The sequence below is a fragment of the Elgaria multicarinata genome, chromosome 12 (assembly GCF_023053635.1).
Source record: "Elgaria multicarinata webbii isolate HBS135686 ecotype San Diego chromosome 12, rElgMul1.1.pri, whole genome shotgun sequence".
Lineage (NCBI taxonomy): Eukaryota > Metazoa > Chordata > Lepidosauria > Squamata > Anguidae > Elgaria > Elgaria multicarinata.
In genome coordinates this window covers 10,775,851-10,801,512 of record NC_086182.1, presented here as the reverse complement: position 1 = coordinate 10,801,512, position 25,662 = coordinate 10,775,851, and the positions used below count along the sequence as shown (strand labels likewise).

Here is a 25,662-nt window from a genome sequence, read left to right as displayed (position 1 = left end):
GATATAAATAAAACAAATTAAAATGATATTCAGTCATGGGGGTGGGGGGACAGACCTCCTGAGATAGAGCCAGAGAGAGAATTTTCATTTTGCCTCTCATCACCTCACAGTTGTGATGCTTTTTAATGGATTCTGTTCACACATTCAGTTAACTATACAGAAGACAATTCAGATCATGTATGTCCATGTGTACACCGTCCTGAGATCTTATTGATATAGGGCGGGATATAAATGTTTTAAAATAAATAAATAAATAAATGTATGAATGAGGCCTACAACTGCACAAGAAAGCCATCCCCTGCACCCTTGTGCCTGCGTTTCCTTGACACTGCTGTGGTGAAAATCAGCAATTCCCACTGAGAAGACCTCCAGGACACCTGTAATTTTATTTTCATGTTTTATAACATTGTGAGCTACCTGGTGACAGCCCTGAAAGATGGCTTTAAAATATTTAAAAAATTAAATTGAAGTTTAAGCAGCAAGTATGCAGGGAGCAGCAGAAGGCCTTGGTTCTCACTCAGGTGGAAAACACACTCACTTTCCATGTGTGGAGGAATGGTGTAGTACTCTCCTACATACAGAGGCAGGTTTACTACTTCAAGAAGAACTATGCCAGGGATAACACTACACAGGCGAGGACTGTACCAGTTGTTCCTTATATGGCCTGGAAATGGCAGCTAGTGCAGATTCACTACGGGCGCAATCCTAAGGATGCTCAAGCGGGGGGGGGGGGAAGTCCTACAACTCCCCACTAGGGAATGCTGGGAGTTGTAGAACTTTTCCTGTCTAATCATGCATAGGATTGCGGCCTAGACTAGCTCTTCCTGGCTGCTGGAGCAGTTCCTTGCATTTCACAGGTTCCAAGTCATCTTCAACTCCTTCCCCAGTTTGTCTCCATTCTCTTTTATAAAGGAATGTGGGTGAAAAGACATAACCAATGTTGTAATAGGAGTAACTATTTCCTTTATTTGTTCATAACTGCATAACTATACCTCTCAATAGCCAAACTTCTCCACAAAAGGAGGTTGACAATAACCAATTGCTTACAATATAACCCGAAATTCCATTTGCCTTAATGGCTATTACATAAGTGGCTTTCCACACTTGTCTTTTCCACCTTGCTCCTACTCCTAGCAGCTATATAACCTCCGGAATAGTTCATATACTTTACCAACACAGAATGAAGAGCATCATGCAAAAACATATTACAGAAACCTACTTGTTTTGATTGATATATACATATAATCACCATCTCCCACTACAGTCATGATGCAGAAACTCAGCAACTTGGACAAAAAGCACCCAATAGTTTAAAGACACGCAGATATAGGCCCTGTTCAGAAAAAACAACGGCTTTCAGCAGCAATTCATACATTAATTAACCCAAGAATTGCAGGGGTGTGCAGTACTTGCAAGCCACTTCCAGTTTCCAAAAACCACTTACAAAGGCAGCATTTGTAGGTTGTTTCCATGACATCCAAACCTAGAGACTTGGGTTGTTTAGGGGTTAAACAATCCCAAGTTAATCCATGATTGTTTTCACAGTGCACGTCCCCACAATTCATGGGCCAATTAAACCACAAATTTGCACTGAAAGCTGCTATTATGACCAAACAGGGTCATAAAATAAGAGTAGAATCTGGCATCAATGAAACTTCTTGCAGTGTAACAATGGGGCTAGTTCTTTGCAACATGACCCTCCCAATATTCATTTTTTTAGATTTCTAGTGTGGTGTAATGGTTAAGGCAGCCTTTGGCAACATTGTGCCTTTCAGATGTTTTGGGCTACAACCCCAACCATTCCTGACTATTGGCCACACTGGGTGGAGCTGATGAGGAGTTTACATCCAAAACATCTGGAAAGCTCCAAGTTAGGAAAGCCCAGGTTCAAATCCCCTATTCAGCCATAAGGCCCCATAGTAAGCTTTTTGCCTTATTCACCTTGGTTAAAGCCGTGGTTTAAGGTGTCTTCTGAACAGGGCCACTATCTGACATCTTAACTTACCTCACAGTACTATTGTGTGGATAAAAGCAGGAGAGGAGACAATGCATACTTCCTTGAATTATATAGAGCAAAGGTGAGCCATTAATGTAAAATAGAGATTTTGGTACATCTTAATTTTAGGGGTCAGGGAGTAAACACTGACTTTCCATAACATAAAACAGCACTTACAACTTTAGGTAGCAAGTGTGTTTTGAGTCTTGAGGTTGAGCTAAGTAGAGAGCGTTATTATGAGAACACAGCTAGAGAACGTAGATTCATCATTACTGTTTACATTGGCCTGATAATTGGCTTTGCATGGCAGGAATTCTTCCAAAATACAGCACGACTGATCTTGGTCTCTTGCCATGTATAGTGTGTACCAACTTGTCTGTCATGTCCATTGTGCTTTAAAATGTGGGACAACGATAATTAAGGACTTGTTAATCTCACTGAGCTGCAGTCCAAGAATTCATGAGCTGTGCTGTTTCTGGGCCAGCTGACAGCCAACAGAAATGCACAATAAAGGAATTCCTGGAGTATTTCACTTCAGATTACATGTGCATGCGGGAGGGGCTGCTGTTTCAATGCTCCACTACCAAAAGCACCCACTACAAATTCCCTGCTAGAAAACTAGCTCAGCAAGAAAATGTGTTCAGTCTACTCTTCTTCCTCACCTGTATTCCCCACCCACTCACACTCACGCATTAAAACGTGCAATCCCTCTTCTGCAGCTGAAGGTTGCCCAGTCCAGGAACACCTTTAACAAGTCCACGGACATTGACAGTGCCATAGAAGTGGGGTGAGAGCTCCCTATCCCTGACTGGAGCCCCTGTGATTACTTAAGGAAAAGGCAATTTTCACATACAAATTATTATAACTGAATCATGAACTGGATATTAGAATAAGGCTACAATCCTAAGAATATTTTTATCAAAAAAAGTTAACATCATCAAAATCAATACAGTTACTTTATCAGGATGAGAATGACTGTCCTTAACCAATGGCCATGCTGACAGGGACTTCTGGGAATTGAAATACAAAACATCTAGATTTACCTTCTGCACACCTCTACACAAACTAACAGTCTAACACATAGCCTGGAGCTTTCCCTAAATCTGTCCCCCAGGTTGTGCGTCACTTCTTATCTTCTATAGCGTTTCCTTCCAGAGCGCTACAGTGATATTTTGCAAGGCCATTTCACTGCAAGATAATGAGAATAAAAATGTTTAGGTTCCTAATAAAAAAATTAAAAAGTGGGGAGCCAGATGTGGTTTGTGATTTGCCACCTGCAATGGCCAAGTGATTTCCAGCTTGTTTGCTGTTCTTTACCCAGGACACTAAAACAGCTTTGAGTATCCCTTGCACAATTGTGCAAACGTGTGAATGTTAACATAGTAAAAGAGAGCAGAGAGGTTCTTTTTTTAAGGGACTGTGTTTTTCTGTACACAACGCAAAAAATGTTTTTTGTTGTTGGCATTCTGCATCCCGCAATGCAAATACAAAACCCAGCTTTGTTGAAACACACAAACAATTTAAAATGCATGAATACGTTTGTTATTTTTTTCCATTTATCAAAATCACAGCAAATAATTAAAAAATAGAAACAAAATAAATATATTTAAATTTAATACAAAGAACAAATATACTTTGTGCATGTTTTCTCGAAGTTCTGTGGATTGGATCCAGACTTAATCATACTTTTGAGTAGACCCACTGAAATCAATGGCAATTTTAAGTTATTCGTGGCTAACTTAAATCGCACTGGTTTCAATGGCTCTACACAAGTTTGACTAAATCTGGATCTAATCTAGTGGGCAACGAAGTGTCTTGAGGCACCTTAAAGTCTAACAAATTTATTCTGGCATAAAGTTTCAGAATCTAGTGAGCCTTACTTTCAAGTATGAGTGGGGTGTAGTATATAACAATGACACTGTATGGCCATCGAACTGCGTACAATCCAAAAGCCATCTGGTGTCCTTCTTCTCAGTAATCCGTTTTTCTATCCACTTAGTGGCATTCAGACATAGTGTAGTACACAACAGGCTCCACGTCTCTTTTTATCGTCGATAGTTAGGCACCTTGTGGAGCCAAGAACGGCAAGACGCGCGTTAACGTCACGTGCGAAAACGCCTGAACGCCAAGAACCCTAACACGGAGGACTCCCTTGAGTGTAGCTCGCTCCTATCCCGACAGGGACGGCTGGTTTGGGAGGCGGCAATGCGCAACCGACGAGCCTCTCCAGAACTGCAAGCCAAGAAGGGCTGGGAAAAGCCCGAGCGCGCAACCGCCAACTCTCTCTGCCTTTTACGCGCGACAAAGAAGTAACCGCGTTTACCCCGCGAACCGAGAATGCAGTTGCTCCGGAGGGGCGGCAGAAACTCACCTCGCTTCCAGAGAGGCTCCACCGAGAAGACTCGCCGCTTTCTGAGCATCTCCCGAATTGGGGCGCCCCCGGTGCAACCGGGCGCTTCCAAAGGCGTGGCTGTTCCCCGCGAGCGAGAAGCAAAGAGGCTGAAGCGAGAGCGTCTCGGGGCTTCGCTCCGTGACTTATACAGGGAGCGGCCCAAATGACGCTGCCCGAGACACTCCCAGGGGCAGTAAGGACCCCCGCCCCGATCGCAAGCCAGGGGGAGGGAGGAAACGGCTAGGCGGGGTGGGGTCGCGAACTAAGCGCTGGGGAGGAACTGGGAGATAGGGGCGCGGTTAGCATTTCTGGAAAGCTGCGATTCAGCATAAACTTTATGCAGGGTTACTCTGAAGTTCAACCTCATGAAATTTACTGCGCCGAGGGTTCTAGTCCCCATTCAGCCATGGAAACCCACTGGGTGACTTTGGGCCAGTCACAGACTCTCAGCCCAACCCACCTCAGAGGGTTGTTGTTGTGAGGATAAGGTGGAGAGGAGGATTATGTACACTGCCTTTGGTTCCTTCGAAGAAAAAAGGTGGGATATAAATGCAATAATAACTTGGCTCCTGATCCCTCCCACTGTAATCCACTTGATCCTGATCAGTATGGATGAGCAGGAGCAAGTACAATGCACCCAGTCTGATAAGTACAACACACATTGGACCACAATGTGGGCAATTTCACATATGAAGCTTAAAACAGTTTTGCATTTCCCATACCTGATTTGTAAATGTTAATTTAACATGGGCTACTTTAGACGGACTTGCACAGATTTAGAGATTTTCCCTGTGGGTCTCTAGTTACTCTATTTTAGTACCTTCTGGAGAGACCACCTCGAGAGCCCCCCTGCTGCCCCTTTGCCTGCCAGCGCCCCCCTGCTGCCCCTTTTCCTCTTAACGCCCCCCTATGCAAAGCGGTACCGCCCACTTTGGGAACCACTGGGCTAGAATATACCTTTGATTTAAAAACTGCTCCTTTTCACTCTCCATGTCACACTTTCTATTTCACCACATTAAGAGCAGACACGGAAGTGCACGAACAGGATAGGTTCTAAATAGGATCTGATAGAAGGTCAGAGGCCATTTTAATGTTCTGCAGAAACAATTCATACACAAATTGTAACTGCAGTTTTGCACTGTTGTGCACAAGCTTTAAGAAAACTGGGTGGTGGTGTTAATCTCAAAAGTCCTAGCTTTGATCACATTAGTGTTGTCCCTCAAAATCAGGGATTAAAGGCTCGCTACACCAGCACGTTAGTAGCCAATCAAATACACGGAGCTGGAGAATGCTCTTAATCCATTTACTTCCGATACGGCAGCATGGGGTTGCTCTCCAGTTCCACAAAATGGAGGCACCCAGAACAAGGGAATCTCACAGTATATATAGGCCTGACTACAAGAGGGTGTTAAGTCTCTTTCTAACCCTTCTATTGGTCAGTTCTGGATTAGCAAGTTAAGTTACATTCAATTTTCAAGTTAAGGTGCACAATCTCACTGAGTCATAGGTTACATTCGATGCTCCATTGGTTGTAAGTTTTTCCCTTTGTCTGCTAGGACATGATGTCCACCATTAAGGAATGCAAATCTGGCATGTAGCCATCCTTTGGCAGAGAAGCCATCTTTAACCCTTGGCACATTACATTCATCAGAGAGATGAATGCTGGGAATTGTAGGACATTTCTTCTCGCCCCAGCATACAATTGTGCCTTTAAATTATCTTCTTGTGTTCTAAGAACAGTCTCCATCTCTCTAGGGTTTAATTCAAGGGTGGGTAATGTAGTGCCTGTGGGCACCTTTCTTGGTGCTACCTCTCACTTTCTTTTTTTAAATTAACACATTTTCTTACGAACTGCTGTAACATAGGTATCTCTTAATGCTGAAAAACGTGGGATTCAGAGGAGTTGTTGGGCTCAGACCACCCTTCTGCCTTGCACAGTCTTTTGGGCAGATTACTTGTCCTTTGCCACACTTCCCATGGCAGCCATTTTGTGGTGATGCCCAGGACAGAGTTGCTCAAATCGTCAAATGCGCCCATGGCCCAAAAGGATTGCTGCTCCTGATTTAATGCATCATTTGGTTATGTTTGTGCTTCTCTTGGCAGACGATCTCTGCAAGTACATAGCGGCAGACTGGCTGCTTCAGAGAATATAGTGCAATAGTTCAATGTGTCACAGAGAAACGGGAAAAGCCTAGGTTCAAATCCCTGCTCAGCCATGAACCTCTCAGAGGGTGTGATCTGGGGCCGGTTACTATCTCTCAGACATTCCTATCTCGCTGGAGTGTTGTAATAATAAAATCAGGTATAGGTATAAATCAAATGTATTTTTGTGATATTATGGCATTTATTTCTTATGATGAAGCTCTTTAAACTTTTGATAAAATTCCAGCCAGGTTTACTCGCTTATATTTTTACAGATTTAATACATACACACACACACACACACACACACACACAATGACATTCACTCGTGCACACTCCTTTTATGTGTGTTGCACAACTTGTAGTTTTACTTTCATTAGATACTGAGCTCATTAGGCCATTTAGGATGCTTTTAGGATATTTTTTAGGATATTTTAACAATGCATATTATGTTTTTAATCAGTATTTTATGTATTTTATACTTACTGTTGTTCCCCGCCTCGATCAAAATGGAGAGGCGGGTAAGAAATAAATTTATTATTATTTTACTGTAGACATTTCATAAGGATATCAATTATAGACTAAGATTTATAAGAGTGAATTCCTTTGTTTCTTTGGTGATTTTGATTTATTACTATGTACGTTCTTTTTGTTGTCTTTATTTTTGTTAACTTTATTTTGAAATAAAATTTAATGACAAAATAAACATAGGGCAAATCTACACTAGCATTTTATCCTCATAGCCTAACGCCAAGTTCACACACAGGACACACAGTGCGCTCCCCAACCCGTTGTCTTGATGATATTTCTCCCCCAAAATTCCATTTCATCTCATCCCCCCAGCTACATTTATGAAGATTTTTTCAATTCTTGCAATTTCCATGTGCTACATGGTCAGGTGTGTTCTAATCGAGCAATATTATAATTCTTACTGGTGGGAGTGGCTTTAAACTGCAGAACTTGTTTACTTATAAATAAGTGCACACAGCACTGCAGCCAAAGAGAATCCAATCACCAGATAGTAGATGGAAGTGTTTAGACTCGCCTTCCACAACCTGGTGCCCTCCATATGTGTTGTACTACAAGACCCAGCACACCCAATGTCCATGCTAGCTAGGGGCAATGGGAATTGTAGCCCAATACATCTGCAGAGCAGCAGGTTGGGGAAGTTGTATATTTCCCTCTGAAAAAAGTAGGGGTGTGCACGGATCCGCCCCGTGGGCCAATCCGAAAATTTCGGATCGGCCCACTCCGCGCCGCTCCGCCCATAGTCCGCTCCTCTTCGCCGCGGAGCTCCAGCTCCAAATCGGAGCTCCGCAGTGGAGTGGAGTGGCGCCAGGTAAGGCCCCTCTCCCTCCTCTCCCTTACCTGCAGAGACCAAGGGGGAGGGGGGGCCTTACCTGCGTCCGTCCGCAGTCCCTCCCTCGGCTTCTTCAATTGAGCCCGCGGCTCAACCAGGAAGTCTAGGCCGTGCGGCCTAGACTTCCTGGTTGAGCCGCGGGCTCAATTGAAGAAGCCAAGGGACCGCGGACGGACGCAGGTAAGGGAGAGGAGGGAGGGGGGTTTACCGGGCCCTGCCGCTGTCGCCGCATGGGCGACAGCGGCAGGGCCCGGTAAACCCCACTTACCTTTCCGGCGGAGCTCCGGATCGAGGCGAAGGATCCGCCTTCACCTCGATCCTCTTCGCCAAGCTCCGCCGCCCCCCAATCCGCTTCGCCTCCACCTTAAGGGTAGGCGAAGCCCCCCACTCTGCTCCTGCTTCTCCGGTTCCACATCCCTAGAAAAAAGCACGATCAAATTTTGCAAGGAAAGTTAACAGTGTAATTGCAAACAAAGTCAAAAAGCCGTAGCTCAGCTTCTGCACTGAAGTTATAGCCATCTCCTCCTACTTAGTGAGCAGCAGAAAAGAGACAAAGGGGTCAGAAGTGGGGTTATTGTACCTGTAATAAGATCTCAAGAGAAATGGAGGGCATCTGCGATTGCTTTCAAGGACTGGAAGTCAGAGCAGCTCACACCTGGCAATGTCAAGATAAAAAGGGGATTAGAAACCCAAATCCTTTTTAGCAAACTTGCCGCCTTCATCCTGGCCTAATCCTCTTGCTCAAAGTAGTTGAAGGGATCCACACCGGGAAATTAATTGTGTGTGCTTACGAAAAGTTTGCCCTCTTGCTTATGTTTCCAGACCTTGGCCCTCCTAGGGGTAAATGTCTTGTACTAAGAAGTATAATTATTTGCATGCGGAATTATGAGCCCCTTTCCTTGGCCACTCATTCATCGGATTAGCGTAAGGAGCTCTATGCCCTCGTCCTGACCCCTCGGAAGCATTTGAACAGAATTATCTGCAAGTTGCTTCCCTTCCTTGGTTGTTTGTTAGCTTCCTGCATCAGTTCTTTTCTACAATGCCTGTCCAAGACTAGGGAACGCAGCCAGTCAGCACGAAACCAGCCCTGTGATTATCCAGGCATCCTGCAAATCCAGGCAAAAGAGACGACCAGATCTCTGTAGCCTTAACCCTCCGAATACCAATTTCCTCCTCGTGCAGGGCCATCGCCCACAGTAGGCATGGTTGGGTACCTGCCAAAAGACCTGGATGTGCCCCTCCTCTTCACCATGGCAACCTGCTTGTTCACCTACATCTTGATTTGGCCCAGACATCAGTGGAGCAGGAGATGCCGCTGACAACTTGCTCCCTGTCTCTCCGCCTGTCAAGCAAGTGAGTGGCAGCGCTGAGGAGGAAGAGCAGCTAGTGACATTGGTGGTGAGAAGCCCCATTAACTTCAGTGGCATTTTCTTTCACCTAGGAGGCACATGATTACAGCACCATCCTGAGCCTATTTATTTATTTATTACATTTATATACCACCCCATAGCCAAAGCTCTCTGGGCGGTTTACGGAAGTTAAAAACAGTGAACATCAAAAACAAGTATACAAAATTTAAAACCATCAAGAACATAAAAACAACAATATCCTTTTAAAACAACTATTCTGGGGGCAATTAATTACAAACAACTCAGCATATCATTGTTAACTGCCTGGGAAAAGAGAAAAGTCTTAACCTGATGCCGAAAAGGTAACAACGTTGGCGCCAGGCAAGCCTCGTCGGGGAGATCATTCCATGATTGGGGGGGCACCACTGAAAAGGCCCTCTCCCTTGTTACCATCCTCCGAGCTTCCCTCAGATTAGGCACTGGGATGAAGGTCCCAATGAATTCAAAGATACTTACGACCTACATGAATCTTGCCATGCAGTTTTATACATTCTGGTGCTATGCCAATTTACTCAGAAGGAAGCCCAGTTTCATTAAGTGGAGCACAAAACTAAACTACATACACTGGTAGGAGTCTGCTGTATTTAAATGTAATAACAATAATAAATACACCACTGGCCAGTGAAGTTAAAGAACTATGGCAACAGAAAAAAGTCACAAGTATTCCATTAGTCACCTCATTCACAGGCATCACGCCAAAAAACTATACAGAAAACCTTCAGAAACTGGGCCTATAAATACATGCACTCCAAAATCAGAAAGCGGTCATACTTAAAACATGCTCAACTGTCAGGAAATTCCTGAATCAATAAGAGAAAGCATTATCTGGCAAAGCCCATCATGTCCATCTAGAAAAACCGCCACAAGCAAGAAAAGAAATAAAATAATAATAATAATAATAATAATAGTAATATCATAGAATAGCAGAGTTGGAAGGGGCCTACAAGGCCGTCGAGTCCAACCCCCTGCTCAATGCAGGAATCCACTCTAAAGCAGGCTAATCCCCTTCCCCAAATGGGTCTCCTCCAGATGTGAACTGCAATCCCACCATCCACCATCACGCTGACTAGCAATGATGGGAAATGCAGTCCAACACATCTGGCAGGCACCTAGTTCTGGACAGCTACTATAGTGCTTTAAGTGCTCAGCTTGCTCAAACACATTATTTCGCTGGAATCCTCTTTACAATAACCTTGCAATATGGGGGATGATATCAATACCTTACAATATGCAGCGAGTGGAGGCAGAAGCTGCAACAGAATGGCTTGGCTATGTTCAGTTGGTGAATTTGTGGCAGGGCTGAAAGGCAGACCAAGCGACACCCCAATGCATAGCTCATTCTTTTGGCAACTGCTCTCCTACAACTTCCCGCCTCCCCAATTCCAAACAGCGATGTTGTGTGCAGCACAGGCCAGCCCAAGGTTTAGATAGACTTTATTTTTAAAAAACTGGCCTCTTGAGCTAGATCCTTAAATACACACGAAACTGCAGTGGCTCAACCAAAGAAGAGGAACGTGCAAAGAAGCCAGGGAAGGGGATTAGCCTGCCCAGAAGATGTAAACAAGGAGCTCTTATGCAAATGCAAACTAGCAGCAATTCCTGAGGCCAGGGATGGAAATGTTCCATTCGTATAGTCATTGCCCCCTGGACATTTTATGGGATTGGAGCCCCCTGGTAAAAGGCTTGACCCCATCTTGACTAGGTCATGCCCGCCCTCTTGACACATGAGACAGGTTTTCCCCTGGATTCAGCAGCACCTGTGTGACTTGCCCCGAGGGGTGTGGAGTGAAGGTGAGGGTGGGAGGGGAGCTTTGCATTTTACTGCACTTAGCAGCACCAACCAAGTGCTTTGTGCAATAAAGAAGGGAAAGGGAAGTTCCAAAGTCTCCTTGTAAAGATGCTCCCTGCTCCTATTATATTGGGGCACATCCTACATTTAGGGCTAGGGAGCGGCCTTTTCACAGGTAGGCTAATGGAACAAAACATAGAGCGAATGAGATGCTATGCTGCCACCATTTGCTGGGCCAGCTAATGTTTGTAACATCCTGGAAACAAACTTTTGAGTCATCCAGTACTCTTTTTTATTAATACTGGTGGGTTTATAACTTAGCCTTCCTCCAAGGAATTTAGGATGGCAAAAATAAATCCTTCTCCCCTTTATCCTTACAACATCCCTGTGAGGTTGACTAAGCCAAGTGAGTGTGACCGGCCCAAAGTTCACCCGTGAGCTTCATGGCTCAAAGGGGATTTGAACCTGGGTCTCCCCAGTTCTACACCAATTCTCTAAACACTACACCATACCAGATCTCTCCCTCAAGGGTGGAGAGAGCAGGTGGACATAAAAACATAAGAAGAGCCCTGATGCTGGATCAGACCAAGGGTCCATCTAGTCCAGCACTTTGGCCAACCAGCTGTCAACCAGGGCCCATCAAAGCAGGACATGGTGCAACAGCACCCTCCCACCCATGTTCCCCAGCAACACAAGCTTACTGCCTCTGATACTGGAGATGGCATATAGCCATCAGAGCTAGTAGCCATGGATAGCCTTCTCCTCCAGGAATTTATCCAATCCCCTTTTAAAGCCATCCAAATTGGTGGCCATCACTACATCTTGTGGCAGTGACAGCCGTGCTTGCGCAAACTTAACTTTAGTTGCATTCTCTTCCTGTCATAGTTCAGAACCTAGTTTCCACTAGCACGACATCATTTGGGATAATGGGATGTCACAGCTGGATGCTCCCCAATGGTTGGAAATTGCAGGGAAGCAGATTTTGGCTACACGTTAGGAGATACTTCTCAACTGTAAAAGCTGTTCAGCAGTGGAACAGGCTGCTTCGGGAGGCGGGGGCTCTCCTTTGCTGGAGGAATTTAAGCAGAGGCTGGATAGCTGACCTCTCGGGGATGCTGTAGTCACATCCGGCATTGTAGATCCTGCGCTGAGCAGAGGAGCTCATTCAGTCCAAAGGGAATTGAACTAGAAGAGCTCCAAGGTCCCTTCCAAAGCTAAATGTCTATGGGTCTATTTATTATGATCACTCCTGAATTTAGAATAAGTGTAGAAAATGAAAATTGGGACCAAGATGAATTGGATCAACATATTCCGATTTACAGGGCAATTATTATTATTATTATTATTATTATTATTATTATTTATTTATTTATTTATATAGCACCATCAATGTACATGGTGCTGTACAGAGTAAAACAGTAAATAGCAAGACCCTGCCGCATAGGCTTACAATCTAATAAAATCATAGTAAAACAATAAGGAGGGGAAGAGAATGCAAACAGGTACAGGGTAGGGTAAGCAGGCACAGGGTAGGGTAAAACTAACAGTAGAAAGTAACAGTAGAAGTCTGCACAACATCAAGTTTTAAAAGCTTTAGGAAAAAGAAAAGTTTTTAGTTGAGCTTTAAAAGCTGCGGTTGAACTTGTAGTTCTCAAATGTTCTGGAAGAGCGTTCCAGGCGTAAGGGGCAGCAGACGAAAATGGACGAAGCCGAGCAAGGGAAGTAGAGGCCCTTAGGCAGGCGAGAAACATGGCATCAGAGGAGCGAAGAGCACGAGCGGGGCAATAGTGTGAGATGAGAGAGGAGAGATAGGAAGGAGCTAGACCGTGAAAAGCTTTGAAGGTTAACAGGAGAAGTTTATATTGGATTCTGAAGGGAATTGGAAGCCAATGAAGAGATTTCAGAAGCGGAGTAACATGGTCGGAGCGGCGAGCCAAGAAGATGATCTTTGCGGCAGAGTGGTGAACAGAAACCAACGGACTGATGTGAGAAGAAGGAAGGCCAGAGAGAAGAAGGTTGCAGTAGTCCAACCGCAATTCTATGTATGTTTACTCAAAAGCACGTTCCACTGTGTTAACTGTCGCCAACCTGGGCCGGCCCTAATGTTACTCAGGCTCGTCCACACACATAAGATGGCAGAGGGGAAGAGCAGAGAATTGCTCCACTCGCCCCACAAGGGGAGCCAGCCGCTGCCTCCTGCCACCTCCAGCAGTTGCGCTGGAAAGCTCTGCCAGCTGCTCTCCCACGGTGGCATTTGCCGCTGCAAGAGAGCAACTGGCAAAGTTTTCTGGAGCAACCTGCTGGCGTGCGCCGCTGTTTTGCCTTACTATGGCCATGGGAGCCTTGCAAGAACTTGCCTGAGCTCTCATGAGCGATTCGCCAAGCTCTCGTAGGAGAATTCAACTGGAAAGGGGCACAAGGTAGGAACGAGCAAGTGAGCAGGAAAGAGGGAAGGAAGGAGCAGGTGAATGAGCGCAAGTGGGTGGGTGGGTGGCAACATCCTCACTTGAGGGGGCAAGCTACCTTGGGCTTGGCCTGTTGCCGACAACTCCTTAGCAGTCAGCAAGAGGTGTGTGCAGGATTACAGCCTTAAGACTGATAAAGAAATCTGAACGCCCCTGCAAACCCCAATTCCAATATGAACAAAAGTACATAAGCATGCACACAGTTGTCCTGGCCCCTACCTTTGTGCCCTTTCACAGAGAAAAATCAAGTGCATAGTCTTCACTTCTGGCCCAAGGTTGCTCTACATCCTCCCCCGCCGCCCCGGCCCTCCATTCTGATAATCTGACACAGGGGGAAAGGTTGCAATGCAATAACCAAGTATCAGAGAAAAGGCCTTGGAGCCAGGAGCAAGCCCCGTCTCTTTTTATTATTATTATTATTATTATTATTATTATTATTATTATTATTATTTATTTATTTATTTATTTATATAGCACCATCAATGTACATGGTGCTGTACAGAGTAAAACAGAGTAAAACAGTAAATAGCAAGGCCCTGCCGCATAGGCTTACAATCTAGACATAGAGGCACCTCCAAGCCTTATCAACAAGACCCTCACCCCAGTGGGCACTGAGGTGTGTCTCACAGCTGGCTGGAGACATCCTTGGTCGACCTCAGCAGGGGTCTTATCAAAAGTACAAGAAGTTACATATGGGGGACACGATTGCCATTAACATGAAACATGGTTTTTCGTAGAAAGGTTAGTTTATGGAGAATGTAGAAAATATGTAATCAATAGAAGATGGGAGGAGGGACTTTTGTATAATGCATGGAGGGGCTTGAAAGTTTATAAATGTATGTGGCTGGGGATGATGGTTAGGGAGTTTCTGCCATTGGTTTGTACGAGGTAAGAGCTGTCTCCTGTGTGCATAGATCGAATAAAGGAGTCTCTGTGTCCGGATTGGTTGTTGAGTGGTTCCTTCCCTATCAGGTTGGGGAATTTCCCTAACAAGACTAACATCATTGCTCAGCACCTGGTGCATGGCAAGTTCTCCTAACCAGTCTCTGGAGTCTCTGTTTTGCGGTGCTCGGTGGTTGGCGAGAGATCTAAGTTCTTCTACAAAGACCAGGAAAAGAATGATCAGGTCATACCTAGAGGACTTGCAATAGAAGCAGCCTCATCTCTTCACAACTTTACATGGAGCTCAGTGCCTTACTGTGCATAAGAAGAGCCAAGCCAGAGCAGACTAAAGATGCATGTAACCCAGCCTCCTGTTTTCCATAGTGGGCAGTTCCAGGAAGTCCACCAGCAGGGCAGCAGGACAATGGCCCTTCTGCCCTGGTGCCACCCACCAGCTGACACTGGTGGGCCTATAGTTTCAGAACATGTAGGTTCTCTTTGGATATTGTAGTTTTCAGATGGATATTTTTCTCCATCAGTTTGTTTAATCTCCTCAAAGCCATCTGAGTTGATGGCCATTCATACATCTTGTGGTACCAGTTTGCATATCTGCACTATTAAAACTGGGCTCAGACCCATCTTTTAAGACATTATCTCTAACCCACCCAATTCACTTCTCCTTCCTTCCTCCTCTCCTGCACTGTTTTTATTATCAGCCCTTTAAGTCACACACACACACCTGTTTGTAGCTGCACTGAATCCATGTGATAAGGTAGGATATATATCTAAACAATATATTTATTAAGTAATATCAACTCTGCCTCAGACTTACTACAAGACCTTGGGACACAGCACCATACCTTAACTTTAATTCTTCATCTGTGAAATTGAGAAAGTTACTGCAGAGAAGCAACATTGATTGGTCTGTTTGAATTTCAGCATCTGCTCCGCCTCTTTTAGGTTTTCCAGCCTCCAGTCTGCAGTTTGCAATTTGAAGAGCAGCTGCAAGTAAGCTCTGCAGAGAAGCAACATTGATTGGTCTGTTTGAATTTCAGCATCTGCTCCGCCTCTTTTAGGTTTTCCAGCCTCCAGTCTGCTGGAGGCGCGAGCCTTCGGCGCGAGAGCACAAGGGCTCTCGGCTTGAGGCTCTCTGCCGTGGGCGCGAAGCCGGTCAAGCGGAACTTCTACTCCAGAGGAAAACCCCAGCCGCGGTCTGGTCATTGCTACTTTCTGATTCAGGACACAATCGTCTCATTTCCTCCTCCCAATTCTTTTCTCCTCATATCTGTTCCTTATGGCTCGTTCCAAGTTCGTCTCTCCTAACTTAGTTCCTATTCGGTGTCTCCCCTCTTCTCAGCTGCCTTTTTCGTGTTCCTTATGGAACTGTCGCTCTGTTGCTTCTAAGGCCCCTGTCTTTCAGGACTTGTTTATCTCTAGGTCTCTCCACCTCCTTGCTCTTACTGAAACCTGGCTTCCTGCCCATGATACCGCCATCTCTGCTGCCCTCTCTCTTGGAGGACTCTCTTTCTCTCACACTAGTCGCCCAGAGGGTCGGGGTGGTGGTGTGGGTCTTTTATTATCTAGTTTTTGCCAGTTCCAGCCTCTTTCCATTCCACCTTCACATTGTTTTTCCTCCTTTGAGGTACATGTGGTGAGGCTTTTCGCTCCATTGCGACTGCGGATTGCAGTTCTGTATCGCCCCCCAGGCTCGTCCTCAAAATTTATCTCTGAGTTTGATTCGTGGCTGTCCTTTTTCCTCTCTCATAACTGTCCTACTCTTATTTTGGGTGACTTCAATATTCATGTGGATGACCCTCAAGACGCTGCAGCTCTACGATTTCGCTCATTATCTTCCTCTTATGATCTTAAGCTTTGGTCTGATGTACCCACACATTCCCTTGGACACTGTCTGGATCTTGTTCTCACTCGGAATTGCTCTGTTTTGGACTTTTCTACTGCTCACTTTCCGTTGTCAGATCATCACCTAGTTTCTTTCAATATTACTCATAATCCTCCTCCTTCACATCCTGTTTCTCGCTCTTGTCGTGACTTGCAATCTATCAATTATGAGGCTTTTTCTCAGTCTCTAGCCTCCTCTCTTCCTTCTGTCTTTTCGGCTGTCTCCTTGGACTCAACTGTCTCCTCCTTTAATTCCTCCTTATCTTCAACTCTTGATAATCTTGCTCCTTCTACAACTCGGATAGTTCGCCCTTCTCAACCCCAACCGTGGCTCACCTCTTTCCTCCGCTACCTTCGCTCTTGTTCCCGGGCAGCTGAACGCCTTTGGCGTAGGACCAGGGACTGGGCGGACTTTGTCCATTACAAATTTGTACTCTCCTCTTTCTCTTCTGCCATTTCATTGGCCAAACAGCAGTATTACTCAACGTTGATCCAGTCAAATGCTAGGCATCCTCAGCGGCTCTTTGCATCTTTCAATTCTCTCCTGAAGCTTAATCCACCATCTCTCCCCGCCTCTCTGTCTGCTAATAACTTTGCCTCTTTTTTCAATGCTAAAATCCAAACTATTCGCTCTGATCTGGCCAGCTCTGCTCCTCTTCCAGTTCCTGTTCCTCATCTGTCAGTTCCTCCTGCAAATTTCTCTGCGTTTCCTTCGGTCTCAGCTGATGAACTGTCTACAATACTGCGCTCTTCGAAGCCCTCCACTTGTTCTCGTGATCCGATTCCCTCTCGCGTCTTTATTAACCTTATCCCTGCTATCCTCCCTTCCTTGCTTCATATTATTAATTTTTCTCTGTCCTATGGTTCATTTCCTTCTGCTTTTAAACATGCTACAGTCTCTCCTATTCTCAAGAAACCTACTCTTGATAGGCTATCTCTGTCTAACTACCGACCTGTCTCTTTGTTGCCGTTTGTTTCAAAGATCCTGGAGCGTGTGGTCTACTCTCGTTGTCTTGATTTTCTTTCTAGTAACTCTGCTCTGGATCCTTTTAAATCTGGATTCCATCCTTTGCATTCCACTGAAACAGCCCTTACTAAGATTACCAATGATCTTCTTACTGCCAAGTCTAAAGGCCATTATTCCGTTCTTATTCTCCTTGATCTAACTGCAGCCTTTGACACGGTTGATCATGATCTTCTTTTAGATTCCCTTCATGACCTTGGATTTTGTGGCTCTGTCTATAACTGGTTTGCCTCCTATCTAGCGGGTCGCTCTTTCAGCGTGTTGGCTAATGGCAGCTTGTCGTCTTCTTTTCCCCTTTCTGTAGGGGTTCCGCAAGGCTCGGTGCTTGGTCCGCTGTTGTTTTCTTTATACATGTTGCCCTTGGGTAATCTTATTCAATCTCATGGCCTCCAATATCATCTGTATGCCGATGATACACAATTATATCTTTCTTCTCCGGATCTTTCTCCTGATGTTCACGATCGTATCTCGGCATGACTTTCAGATATCTCAGCTTGGTTGCTTCATCGTCATTTAAAACTTAATATGGCAAAGACTGAATTGCTTGTTTTTCCTCCTAAACCTTCTCCTCATCTCTCATTCTCTCTTACTGTCAATGATGTTACACTTACTCCAGTCAAGGAAGCTCATAGTCTTGGCTTTATATTTGATTCCTCGCTCTCCTTTATTCCTCATATTGAGGCAGTAGCTAAATCCTGTCGTTTTTTCCTGTATAATATTGCCAGGATTCGATCATTTTTGTCTGTCTCTTCTGCCAAGACTCTTGTTCATACATTGGTTATTTCTCGGTTGGACTACTGCAACCTTCTTCTCACTGGCCTTCCTTCTTCTCACATCAGTCCGTTGGTTTCTGTTCACCACTCTGCTGCTAAGATCATCTTCTTGGCTCGCCGCTCTGACCATGTTACTCCACTGCTGAAATCTCTTCATTGGCTTCCAATTCACTTCAGAATCCAATATAAACTTCTCCTGTTGACCTACAAAGCTTTTCACTGTCTAGCTCCTGCCTATCTCTCCTCTCTCATCTCACCCTATTGCCCCGCTCGTGCTCTTCGCTCCTCTGATGCCATGTTTCTCGCCTGCCCAAGGGTCTCTACTTCCCTTGCTCGGCTTCGTCCATTTTCTTCTGCTGCCCCTTATGCCTGGAACGCTCTTCCAGAACATTTGAGAACTACAAGTTCAACTGCAGCTTTTAAAGCTCAGCTAAAAACTTTTCTTTTTCCTAAAGCTTTTAAAACTTGATTTTGTTCTGACTTTATACTGTTAGTTTTACCCTACCCAGTGCCTGTTTACCCTACCCTGTGCCTGTTTGCATTCTCTTCCCCTCCTTATTGTTTTATTATGATTTTATTAGAATGTAAGCCTATGCGGCAGGGTCTTGCTATTTACTGTTTTACTCTGTACAGCACCATGTACATTGATGGTGCTATATAAATAAATAATAATAATAATACCTCATAGGAAAGGCCAAAATAATAATAATTTCAAAGTAAAGGGGTTCTGGAAATTATAACTGCAACTTATCAAAAACTTCAATTATGTTCATTTAGATTTGAATAGAGACAATGGTTTCCTGTCCCATTACAGTGAGTGAAAATTTACTCTATAATGCAAAACAGTAGCTATCACCAGCTACTGCTGCTGTGAAGGGCAATTTTGCATTACATTAAAGCTCTATTTGAATGAACACAGGATGATCTTTTTGCATTCCAATGCCATTTAAATCCAACCTGTACTATGTATTTCTTTTACATGCACAGATGCACACACACAATCCTGACAACTGAGGATCATGAGCCAGGTAGTTGGTATAGTAGGCTCTAGTCCATGAAAGCATACATACCATAACGACATTTGTCTTTAGAGTGCCGTAAGGCATTTTGTTGATTTTGCTGGAAATTATGTGCATTTATTTATTTATAAAATTATTTATGAGCCACAATTTATTTTTTTTTAAAAAGAATATAACAGAAATTAAAAATATGTCTGAAAACAGAGCAAAGCTAATTACATTTGAAATCATTACATCACCATTCAGTATGAAAAGATATTAATGGCCCACCTCAACTAAACAAAGAACAGATGCACAAATTACCAGGGGACTCATCCATGAACCAGCCTCATGGATAATGTCGCAGGACATCAATGCCCAAAGGAAAATCTCTCCTACGTAGTACGGGAGCCCTTTAAGGAAAGTTAAAGGGAGAGGAGATGGAGGCAGACAGATAGGTAAGGAAGATAAGAGCCTTCACACATACATACACACAGACACCTCAAGGACGTGCTGGAATCCACGTGCTCTACTTGCCACCACAGACAAACGGGAATCAGCCCTCGGCAGGAGAAGCGGTAGGTAGAGGGATTTGCTACTACAAAGATAGAAAGAGGAGGAGCTGGGCTGGGCTGAAAATACAGTGTTTTCTTCACGCTCAGCTACTTAGAAGAATAAACCTTCGGCTGCATAGAACGTCTCCTATTTGAAGCATGTGTGTTCCTGCCAACCGCTGCTGTTGAAAGCGGTTAAAAACTTTTGAGACCTGCATTGAGATGTCAGAGTGACTCTACTTGTTGCATTTCATGGCCTTTTGCCCCCTCTCCACCCTGGAGTGACCACTTGTGGATCACCAAAAAAGAGGACAAAGAGAAAACAGTGATTTGCATAAAAATGGCATGTGCTAATTTATGTGTAGAGATGCATATTTAGAAATGAACAAAGCTTTATTCTTCCTAATTGTTCAGTAAGAAGCGTACCTGTTCTGGCCAGCAAGGTCAAGGGGAATGACAGAATTTGCACTTTTAAACACTGTTCATATTTTGATAGGTTAATTTTAAAAAGTGTTTGTACTATAAATAAGTCATTTAAGAGATTTACACTGATACGATTTAATTCAATATTTTGAACATAACCCTATTGGGTTATATATTTTCCAGTAACTCTTGTCTGTAATTACACTGTAATTAATAGGGTTACCATGTGGAAAGGAGGACAGGGCTCCTGTCTCTTTAACACTTGTACAGAAAAGGGCATTTCAGCAGGTGCCATTTGTTTGCATGCAGCACCTGGTGCAATTTCTTCTTCAGCAGAACAGTTAAAGCTGCAGGAGCCCTGCCCTCAAGTGACCAGATACAAAAGAGGTCAGGGTCACCCTAGTAAGTAACATTTTTGGCTGTGGACCCCATCTTTGGGAGCATTGTCAATGCAACTGACCATGCAACTGTGGGGTATTGCCTAGCAGTTGGAGGGAATGGAACTTTTAGAATGCAAAGTCTCCCTTCTGGTGGTAGAGAATCATCGTCCTGAATGATTATATGGTATTCTTCACATGCCCTGGAAACTTCCAGAGAAATATGAGATCAGTATCAATCACTGGAGAGGGTCAGAGGCATTTGATAGAACACATTCCCTTACAGGGATTAAACACCAGAGGTATAAAATGTTGAGGAACTAGAGTTTAGTTGAAGATGAAGATGAAGATGATGATGTCTATACAATCTAATTCTTAATGGTTATTGATATGGAGCATGAATTAGAGTGCAATCCTATGCATGTTTAGACAAAAAAAGTCATAAATCTCCCAGCATTTGCCATAACAGTTTCTCTGAGATTTCTGCTCCACACCTTGGGTAGCTCTTTTAGAGTTCTGTCTGGTTCTGACTGAAACTCGGAGCTGATTCATCGCCCCACAGGCATTGGAGCCACCAGCCTCCACTGGTACAGTCCTGCATTTGAAGGGCTGCCATTGGACTATCCTTTATTTTGAATCCTTCTTCTATTGAGAGGCTGCCCAGTCCAAGTCTGTTTTAAAGATAAAGAACAGAAGGAAGAGCATTGGCCTTGAAGTTGTCCGTCCACAATTAGCACCTGGACAGCAGACTAAGCAAGGCAGCAGAGGCCTTGAAGTTGCCCATCAGCAATGAATACCTGTGTAGGGTGACCATATGGAAAGGAGGAACGGGCTCCTGTACCTTTAACAGTTGCATAGAATGAGGACCGTTTCTTCTGTCGCCCCCAGATTGTAGAATGGCCTGCCGGAGGAGATTCGTAAAATTAACTCTCTGTGTGATTTTAAGGCAGCTTTAAAGACTAGCCTTTTCTGGCAGGCCTATCCAGATCAATGTAAAATCAAGAATTTTTAAGATGTATTGATTCCTGTTCTAATGTTGTTCCCCACCTCGATCCAAAGGTAGAGGCGGGTAAGAAATAAATTTATTATTATTATATTATAGAAAAGAGACTTTCAGCAGATATGCATATAGCACCTAGTGAAATTCCCTCTTCATCACAACTGTTAAAGCTGCAGGAGCCCTGCCCTCTTCTGTATTCAGTCACTCTAGTATAGCTCCTGCAGCTTTAACTGTTGTGATGAAGAGGGAATTTCAGCAGGTGCTGTATGCATACAAATGATACCTGCTGAATTTCCCCTTTCTATGCAGTTGTTAAAGATACAGGAGCCCTGTCCTCTTTTTCATATGGTCACCCTATACCTGTGTAACAGACTGAGCATGTGAGCACACAGCTTACCTGGTTACAGTCTTCCACACCATGGTGAGATGTACTGTATTTTTCTATTTAAATTATAATTATTTCTACATTTGCATCTATGCATTTCAACTAGCATATGTGGTCCTCTTTTTTGGCGATGCATAAGTGGCCATCAGAACTGTAAATAGAAGGGCTATGCCCAAATTAGCGTTTGATAAAGGGACTTCTTTATTGAGCCAAAGAGCACAGTCCTCTTTCCCCCCTCCTCCCCATTACAAACCATAACATTCCCCATTACCACCTCCCAGAAAGGGACAAAGGCCAGCACAGGAGGGGTCTGGGAATGCAGCCAGTACAATGTCACCTACCCTGTGGGGGGGGGGGGTATCAGCACTCGTAAAAAAAGTAGGCTCCATCCTTCAAATGGCCCTTCAGGTTATCCAGGTGCAGTTGAGGGACTTATCGGAGAGATCACATGTACTTATTCTCACTTGTCTCTCATTAGACACGCTGATGCACACCAAACCGAATACAGTGGCATGCACTTCCCAGGAGTATAGGAGCACCCAAATCCCTCAAGCACTCCCCCCTCAAAGTCTGGACAGCAGCCACCCTCAAGAGTAGTTCCAAACTTGTTGTTTCTGGGAACTGGTCTGGCCTTGAAGATGCCAAATATCTGGGCCAGGAAGAACGTTTTTACATCTGTGGAGCAAGATGTCTGTGCATATTCCTTTCATCCTCTGGATAAAGATGTGTCAAACAAGTGCTTTTGCTCCATTTCATTGTTCTTTCTCCTCCTCCCCCAGTAACTGTTCACAAAGTGCCTTTTACCGGCTTACACTGGGCAGTGCTCTGGAAACCTCCCATTTGGATTGGCTATGGAGCTACCTTCGAAGACCACCTGAAAACTTCAGCTGGTGCAAAATATGGCCACAAGTGTTTTAACTTGATGGTTTGAATGTATAGTCCAGTCTCACTTGCACTGGCTTCCACTTTCTGGGCCCAATTCAAAGTGATGGTTTTATTTATTTGTCTTTATTAATTTATAAAGATGTTTATATTGCCTGTTATGTACAACATATCCAGGCTGTTTACAACACTAAAATTAAGCCTAAAGCAACCACTATACAGTAAAACCAGCTGCCAAGAACTAATAACAAACACACATACATGTGTTATCTATCAACAAAATACCAATGTGAAAAATATATATTCAACATGCACCTAAACTGTAATAGTTGCCACATGTTTAATTAGAGTGACCATATGGAAAGGAGGGCAGGGCTCCTGTATCTTTAACAGTTGCATAGAAAAGGGAATTTCAGCAGGTGTCATTTGTATATATGGAGGCCCTGGTGGAATTTCCTCTTCATCACAACAGTTTAAGCTGCAGGTGCCCTTCCCTCTTTTAAATCTGGTCACTCTAGTATAGCTCCTGCAGCTTTAACTGTTGTGATGAAGAGGAAATTTCACCAGGTTCTCCATATATACAAATGACACCTGCTGAAATTCCCATTTCTATGCAACTGTTAAAGATACAGGAGCCCTGTCCTCCTTTTCATATGGTCACCCTAATTAAACATGTGGCAACTATTACAGTTTAGGTGCATGTTGAATATATATTTTTCACATTGGTATTTTGTTGATAGATAACACATGTATGTGTGTTTATTAGTTCTTGGCAGCTGGTTTTACTGTATAGTGGTTGCTTTAGGCTTAATTTTAGTGTTGTAAACAGCCTGGATATGTTGTACATAACAGGCAATATAAACATCTTTATAAGCCTTGTCCTCCTTTTCATATGGTCACCCTGGTTTTATTTCAGTGGGGAGGATATTCCAGAGAATGGGGGCCACCATGGAAAAAGCCATCTTTCTGGGTTGTTGTCAGATAGACATCTGCAGGAAGTGACACAACCAGGAAGGTTTCTGTTGATTCTCGTAACTTATCCTGGTCCCCAAGTTGTTTAATATAGTTTAATACCAAAACCTTAAACCTGGCCCAATAGCAAAAGAACAGCCAGCACAGTTCTTTCAACAATGGTGTTATGTGGCCGCGGCTGGGGACATCACACAAAAACTTCATTCTGCACTAGCTGCAGCTTCTGGACCAAGTATAGGGCAGCCCCACATAGAGCACCTTACAGTAGTCTAGATCCTAGTTTACCAATGCATGAGTTGTAGAGGCTATCCCTGTCCAGGATTGGTCAGAGCTGTTATATTAGTTGAAGCTGGTAAAAGGCACTCTCTGTCACTGCAGCCACTTGAGCCTCCCTTCAGTGATGGTCCTATGAGCATTTCCAGAGTAGATACCTGTTCTTTTAGAGGGAGTGCAACTCCGTCCACAACAGGCAACCTACCTAGTTCCTGGGCCCAGTAATCATCCGCTCACCAAATCTCTGTCTTACCATGATTCAGTCTCAGCTTATTGGCCCCCATCCAGTTAATCATTTTATCCAGACACTGGTCTAGGACTGTCAAGCCTAGCCCCAGCACCACTGTGAACCTTATGGCTTTTGAACCCAAATCTAATTCAGACTTAGGAGCAGAATGACTGGGAACCTAATACAGATGCGGGAAGCTTGGACCTGGGAACCCAGCTCTGCCTAGTCTCCTATCTAATTGCAGGCCGAAGGAGGGCGATACTCCCTATCAGCTACAGCTGCAAGAGTTGGCCTTGAAGAAGGCCTCTGATTTACAGCCTGGGAATCAGAAAGAAGACATGCAGAAAGGAGACTCCACAGGGGAGGGGGGTTCAGGGGTGTCACCGAGGTTATGATGCCAGTTAAAAGGGGGGGGGACAGAAATGCCCCCTCAGAAATAGCTATTGTTTACAGGCCAGATTGTCCTGTCAGGAGAGATCATCAGAAGGGGAGATTTAGCAACCCTTCCCCTGTATTTATTTATTATTTATTTAAAATATTTATATCCCACCCTATATCACTAAGAACTCAGGGCAGCAGACAGATAAAAACATACAGTATAAAACAATAAATATACACAGTTAAAAACAAATTAAACCATGATCCAGATTAAAACAAAATATAATTTAAAAGCGATACAGTTAAAACAATGCGCCAGTGAGTTTAACCTTCAAAGGCTTTGTTAAAAAGCCATGTTTTTACTTGGCGTCGAAATGCAATCAATGTTGGCGCCAATCGGGCCTCCAAGGGGAGGGCATTCCACCACAGAGAAAGCCCTCTCCCTTGTCCCATCATAACGTATATGTTGTATTGGTGGGATGCAGAGAAGGGCTCCTCCAACAGATCTAAGGTCTCAGGCAGGCATATATTTCAGCTGGTACTCAGCCTGAAGAGCCTTTGGTAAAAACAAGGTCTTTGCTGAGAACAACGTTGGAATACTTTCTTCTGGATTGATTGTGAATTGTGAACTCTTGTATGCATTGAATCTTGTAACCTTAAGACTCTGATGTGACATATATTGCTAGGACTCAGACATTGCATGAATTCTATCTAGCCTTGGGACTGTCTCTTGAACAAAACAATGTGCCAATAGCCTCTGCATGGGTTACTTGATTTTTTGGAGATTAATGCTCAACTCTGCTACTAGCTCTGGAAAGCTGATCTATGTAATCTGATTTACTTCAATAAAGAGCTTCCTTACCTGTGATTTGTGTTAATTTGCCGGTGTGTCTGAAGGCTGAGCCTGACAAAGGGTGTCTCTACCTTAAGGGGAAAAAACCTCATCCTTATCAGGCTTTCTTTTTCTCAAGTATTTCCACATTTACTGCAAGCTTCTTTAGACGGCAACCACATAATTTTGAATGGAAAACGTCCCCTCGGGGTAATGCTATCCTGCTAA

At 44.1% G+C, this 25,662-nt stretch overlaps 2 protein-coding genes across 2 annotated transcripts in view; both read right to left on the bottom strand.

Moving 5' to 3' along the window:
- C12H8orf58 (chromosome 12 C8orf58 homolog) overlaps window positions 1–4,459 on the bottom strand; it is a 30,681-nt gene extending 26,222 nt beyond the window's left edge. The window contains exon 1 of the mRNA XM_063138968.1: window positions 4,368–4,459. Within this exon, the coding sequence (XP_062995038.1) occupies window positions 4,368–4,416 (49 nt within the window). The 5' untranslated portion in view covers window positions 4,417–4,459. The remainder of the gene's footprint in view (window positions 1–4,367) is intronic.
- The window catches only part of PDLIM2 (PDZ and LIM domain 2), a 147,764-nt gene that overhangs the window by 49,426 nt on the left and 72,676 nt on the right, over window positions 1–25,662 (bottom strand). The gene's annotated exons all lie outside the window — the stretch shown is intronic.